The sequence below is a fragment of the Mobula hypostoma genome, chromosome 15, assembly GCF_963921235.1.
Source record: "Mobula hypostoma chromosome 15, sMobHyp1.1, whole genome shotgun sequence".
NCBI classification, from domain to species: Eukaryota; Metazoa; Chordata; class Chondrichthyes; order Myliobatiformes; family Myliobatidae; genus Mobula; species Mobula hypostoma.
In genome coordinates this window covers 277,486-284,269 of record NC_086111.1, presented here as the reverse complement: position 1 = coordinate 284,269, position 6,784 = coordinate 277,486, and the positions used below count along the sequence as shown (strand labels likewise).

General features: G+C 42.1%; 1 protein-coding gene across 1 annotated transcript; it reads left to right on the top strand.

Moving 5' to 3' along the window:
* Positions 1-99: 99 nt before the first annotated feature.
* On the top strand, positions 100-6,690 carry LOC134357031 (FANCD2 opposite strand protein-like). The gene is given in 3 exon segments (XM_063068339.1): positions 100-671; positions 5,836-6,057; positions 6,059-6,690. Coding segments are annotated over 3 exon segments (624 nt in total). The 5' UTR covers positions 100-605; the 3' UTR covers positions 6,395-6,690.
* Positions 6,691-6,784: the final 94 nt, after the last annotated feature.

Here is a 6,784-nt window from a genome sequence, read left to right as displayed (position 1 = left end):
CTGAACGACCAACGATTCAATTGGCCCAATCTAACCCGGAAGGAGGCATTCGGCCACGATCATTGGCCAGGAAAGAGAGCTTGTCCATCAATGGAAAGCCGGGCAGGGCTGGGTCTCTGGTGACCGACGCGGCTGCTGGACAGTCTGTTCAAACTGGGCAGGATAATGACATTAGCGAAATGACGACTCGGGCAAGAATGCAATTAGCTGCGATGAAACGACGAAGTCTACATCCACCCGGAACGCCGGTGTTTCGGTGCAGTCGCTCCCGCGGCGCAGCCTGGAGAAGGGCGTGGGCCGGAACCGGCGCAGGGAGCTGCCGACTGCCACATTCTCGGCTGCAGGACGCGCTGAAACTCGGTGCAGCCACCGCAAGGGCCCGCTGGGGACGGACCACGGTGTAGGGCTCTTCTCCCGCGGGATGAGGGAGGGAGTAGACCCCTCAACAACGGTGTGGGAAGGGGAACCATAAAAAGAAGTTCGTTCGTAACATAGATTTAGCAATGCAGCCGTATTTTAATTGGTTGAATCCTCTAGCAACTCTTTGAGAATGATAGATTGCTTTGAGGTATCACAGTTCTGAAACGCTGTAACGATTGTGTATTATGATGTCATTATCAATGTATCGATTTGTTGCAACATCATCAACCACTGATACACTTACGTCTCAGGTAACTAAGCAACATAATAGAATTGTATCATGATTCACCTCAACAGAGAAATCGCAAGTCAAAATAGAAAACTGAAAAATTGTTCGTATTTCTGGTATTATTTTTCTTACACCCTGACAATCTGATCAGTGGGAGGCAAGTATTAATTTAAATTTGTTACGTCATAAAAAGTGCTCACACTGATTTGTGCTCTAATCTAATAAAATTAGCGTCTTAAATTATTAACTTATTTTTCTACACAGACTCTGCCTGACTTCCTGAGTATTCTAATATATTTCATATTTTTAAAATCTGATAAAAACCAACAAGTAAAACTAAGTATGTTCATCCTAAACTGAGCCAACATTTATAAATGCAAATTAGATTAACAGGTAACTATGCCCTAATAATATAAAATGTGATACCCATGCCAAGGAAGTGGTGAGAATGGTGTTGAAGAAACAGAATATAATTAACGGTAGAGTGCAAATATTTAAAAAGTCATTAAAAAGTTGTGCAAGTGCTCATTTGGTCAAAAAGCATGTATGGAGGGACAAACAGTTGATATTTAAGGTCAATTGTTTTCAACAGATACTAGTTGAACTGCTGAGTATTTCATAGAACACTACAGTACCGTACAGGCTGACTTAATGTACTCAAAGATCAATCTAACCCTTCCCTGCCACTTAGACTCTCTCGTGTTAGCCATTTCCACTCTGGGGAAAAGTCTCTGGCTTTCCACTCAATCTAAGCCTCATCATCTTGTACACCTCTATCAAGTTACCTCTAATCCTCCTTGGCTCCAAAGAGAAAAGCCCCAGCTCACTCAACCCATCCTCTTAAGACATAAGACCTTAAGGGAGAGGAACAGAATTAGGCCTTTTGGCCCAGTGAGTCTGCTCTGCTATATCATCATGGCTGATCCATTTTCCCTCTCAATCCCCTTCTCTGCCTCCTCCCAGTAACCTTCTGTGCTCTGAATAATCAAGAATCTATCAACCTCTGCATAAATACACCCAACGATCAGGCCTCCACAGCCCCTGTGGCAAAGAATTTCACAGGTTCACTAAAGATATTCCACCTCATCTCCATTCTACATGGACGTCCCTCTGTTCCAGGAATTCCCAACCTGGGGTCCATGGACCCCTTGCTTAATGGCATTGGTCCATGACATTAAAAAGTTTGGGAACCCCCGCTATATATGAGGCTGTGTCCTCTGGTCCTGGACTCCCCCACTATAGGAAACATCCTCTCCACATCCACTCTATCTAGGCCTTTCAACATTTGATAGGTTTCAATGAGATCCTCCACACATTTTGTCTAAATTCTAGCGAGTTCAGACACAGAGTATTCAAATGCTTCTCATATGATAACCCTTTAATTCCCAGAATCATTCTAGTGAATCTCTTCTGAACTCCTCCGATGTCAGCATAACCTTTCTTTGATAAGGGGTCCAAAACTGCTCACAATACTCCAAGTGAGGCCTCTACAGTGCCTTATAAAGCCTCAGCATTACAGCCTTGCTTTTATATTCTAGTCCTCTCAAAATGAATGTTAACATTGTATTTGCCTTCCTCACCACAGACTCAACCTGCAAGTTAACCTTTAGAGAATCCTGCATGAAGACTCCCAAGTCCCTTTGCACCTCGAAGTTTTGAATTTTCTATCTGTTTTTGTTCCTTCTACCAAATTGCATGAACATACATTTCCGGACACTGTATTCCATCTGCCACTTCTTTGCCCATTCTCCTAATCTGTCTTCAGTCTTTCTGCAACCTCCCTGCTTCCTCAGCACTTCCTGTCCCTCCTGTAATAACATGGTATATTATCTTGTTAAGCAGCCTCATGTGCGGTACCTTATCAAAGGCTTTCTGAAAATCCAAGTACCACAGCCACTAACTCTCCTTTGTCTATCCTATAACCATATAACAATTACAGCATGGAAGCAGGCCATCTTGGCCCTTCTAGTCCGTGCCGAGCTCTTACTCTCACTCTATCCTGTTTGTTATTTCCGCAAAGAATTCCAACAGATTTGTCAGGTTAGGTTTTCCCTTCAGGAAACCATACTGATTTTTGCTTCTAAGTACCCTGAGACCTCATCCTTCATAATCAATTCCAACTTCTGAGGTCAGACTAACTGGCCTATAATTTCCTTTCTTCTGCCCTCATCCCTCTTGAAGAGTGGAGTGATATTTGCAATTTACTAGCCCTCTGGAACCATTCCAGAATCTAGTGATTTTTAAAAGATCATTATTAATGCCTGCACAGTCTCCTCAGCTACCTCTTTCAGAATTCTGGGGTGTAGTCCATCTGGTTCAGGTGACTCATCGACCTTCTGACCTTTCAGCTAACTGAGCAACTTCTCCCAAGTGATAGCAATAGCAATTGAACTTATTTCTGCTTCTGTCACTCTCAAACTTCCAGCATACTGCTAACATTTTCCACAGTGAAGACAGATGCAAAATACTTACTTAATTCATCCGCTATTTCCTTGTTCCCCCATTGCTACCTCTCCAGCTTCATTTCCCAGCAGTTAATATCGACTCTCACCTCCTTTTGACTCTTTATACAGTAAATCTGAAAAACATGTCTTGTATCCTCTTTGATATTATTGGGTAGTTTATCTTCATATTTCATCTTTTTCCTCCTTATGACTTTTTTACTTGCCTTCTGTTGGCTTATAAAATCTTTCCAATCCACCAATTTCCCACTAATCTTTGCTGTATTGTAAGCCCTCTCTCTGGCTTTTCTGTCGTTTTTGGCTTCCTTTGTCAGTCATGATTGCATCATCCTGCCTTTAGAACACTTCTTCTTTGGGATGTACCTATCCTGCGTCTTCTTAAATTCTCCCAGAAACTCCAGTCATTGCTGCTCTGCTGTCATCCCTGTTAGTATACCCTTCCAATCATCTTTGGCCAGCTCCCTTCTCATGCCCCTATAATTCTCCTTACTCCACTGTAATATTGATATATCTGCCTTTAACTCCTCCCTCTCAAATTGCAAGGTCAAGTCCATCATATTATGATCACTGTCTCCTAAGGATTCCTTTATCTTAAGCTCCTAATCAAATTTGATTCATTACACAACACCCAATCCAGAATAGCTGATCCCCCAGTACACTCAACCATAAGCTGCTCTGAAAAGCCATCTCGTAGGCATTCTAAAAATTCTCTCTCTTGGGAACCTGATTTTCCCAATCTACCTGCTTATTGAAATCTCCCATGACTTGTAAACCTTCCTGAAAGGATATTGGCCCCATTCGGATTTGGGTGTAATCTGTCCCTTTTGTACAAGTCATACCTTCCCCAGAAGAGATCCCATTGATCAAGAAGTCTGAAGCCCTGCCCTCTGCACCAGTTTCTCAGCTACATATTCATCTGCCAAATCATCCCATTTTTACTCCCACCAATGCGTGGCACAGGTAGAAATCCAGAAATTATTAGCCTGGAAGTTTTGCTTTTCAGCTTTCTACCTAGCTCCCTAAAATCTTTCTTCAGGACCTCCTCAATTTTCCCACCTATGTCATTGGTGCCAATATGTACCAAGATTTCTGGCTGCTCATCCTCCCCTTTCAGAATGCCGTGTATCCAATCTGAGATGTCACTCACCCTGGCACCTGGGAGGCAACACAGCATCTAAGTGTTTCTTTCACATCCACAGGATATCATGTCTACTCCTTTTACTATGGAATCTCCTTCTCTCCCCCTTGCCTTCTGAACCCCATAGTACCAGAAACCTGGTTGATGCAGCTCCCTCCCAGTAGGTCTTCCCTCCCCCCCCGCACCCCCTCCCCAATTTATAGGCATCTGTTAGTCTTGTGAGACCATGGATTTGTGCCTTGGAAGGTTTCCAGGGCACAGGCCTGGGAAAGGTTGTATGGAAGACCAGCAGTTGCCCATGCTGCAAGTCTCCCCTATCCACGCCACCGATGTTGTCCAGGGGAAGGGCATTAAGACCCATACAGCTTGGCACCGGTGTCATCGCAGAGCAATGTGTGGTTAAGTGCCTTGCTCAAGGACACAAGTTGCCTCAGCCAAGGCTCGAACTAGCGACCTTCAGATCACTGGATCCATGCCTTAACCACTTGGCCACGCGCCAACACAGTGAAGGGAATGGCCACAGGGGTACTCTGTACTGGCTGCCCATTTCTTTCCCCTTTCCTGACAATCACCCAGGTAGCTGCCTCCGGCTACTCCCTTTAGCTGTTGTCACTTCCTCAGTTTCCCATATGAGCTGGAGGTCATTGAGCTGCAACTGCAGTTCCTTAACCTGTTCTCCCAGAAGCTGCAGCTCATGCTTTCTAGCACTTTCACTTTTTAATTCAAATTTCCCACATTAGCAATATTTCACATTTAGCATGATGCAATAAGAATCCGGTTTATTACCACTGACATATGTCTAGTGTAGTTTCCTGGAATATAAACTTGTGTTTTTATTAGAGGTACAGAACAGCATCCCAGCTACACCCAAACTGAAAATGTTAGCTGAAACATGGATGCTGGGAATGGGTAACAATTCAGCTAGATTTTGCAAAGAGAGCAGTTTGGTGAATACTTTAGGCGTAGAGCCTTATCATCACTTAATGTTCACATACAAATATGTTTTCAGTTCTAATGACAGACCATCATGTTAACTGTCTCCAGAGGTGTTAACTAACCATTTTCTTTAATTCCACCATTGAGTACAGGCTGGTAAGAGAAAGGAATAATAATTTTCTTCCCCTTAAAGCCTGTATTGCTGTTACAATGTCAACATTTAACACATTCGTAAATTAAGTTTGTTACTAATAGATATAGACATTATTAATAGATATAAACTTCTATAAATTATAAAAGTAAATAGCACCAAATAAAAAGAACAACAAGCTAACATGGATAGTTCAGAAATCTGATGGAGCAGAGGAAGAATCTGTTTCTAAATTGTTGAGTGTGATTCTTCAGTCCCTATACCTCCTCACTGATAGTAAAGAGAAGAGGGCATGTCTTGGATGCTAAGGGTCCTAAATAGTGGATCCGGCCTTTTTGAGGCATGTTATATGACTGATGTTCTATTGAGCTGAAAACAGATTTGTATTTTTTTAAACAAATGCAGAGTTTATATAAAATAAGTAATTTCAAGGGCAACTAGTGCAACTATTTGTATCAAATTATTGTATTGATGACTGACCATTGTCACCCTCTTTAAGATCCTCTCGTTGTGTACTTCATGTTTGAAGATGACTTCCTATCAGCTGTGGGGTCTATGGTCTCCCTTTGATGAAAGTTTCCAGTTGGATGGATACAGTGCATGTCTTTCTGGGAAACCAGATGGAACGGAAACAATTCAGGTAGCCTCGCCATCGGACCAAGAAGTCGCCCTCTACCTGCAAGATAACGTTATGACCAATGACTGGAAGCTGTTGGGCCTAAACAGATAGTATCAGTCCTGAGATGTTGTGTTATACTCTCAAAGTCGAGCAAGACACCACCGCAGTTGTGTATAAACCTCAACCTGTCAAACTCAACTCTGTGGATTCAGTATTCAAGTCAGCCATCACCACTGGAGCACCAAAACTGACAAGTGTCTTCCACACTTCTGAAGGATCAGCCTTTACTGTAATCAATGCTGGTTCCCCAGCATCTACTTTAACTGCACAATACAAAATTAATGTCATTGTGATGATCTACAGACAATTATTAAGAGTTGTCACTTTAATCTATACAGCCTACCAGAAGTGTTTTCATGCCTTACAACTTTCAGTTTAATGCTGGCTTCTTAAGAGTATTTGGAATTTAAAGATGGAAACTGCCTTTATCTCCAGTTTTCCTTTCTACTGCTCCTATCATTTAAAAAAAATACACACTGATGTGGTACCACAACTGCTGCAGTTCACAAGTAAGCTGTGGTTGCCTTTTACCTTAAAGATATGAGTTCATTTGGCATAATATTTCTGACAATGGACTCTTAGAATGAAGAACAGCACTGGGAAAGTATCACTTCATATTAATTTGTGACTTTCGTTCTTTATGTCCAGGCACACTTGTATTGGGAATTGGTTGAGATGATCTTAGGAATTAGTTCAATGAACTATTAGATAACAAATATCAAGTTTAAGATGTGATATGTTAAGAGTAATAAAAATAAAACTAACAGAT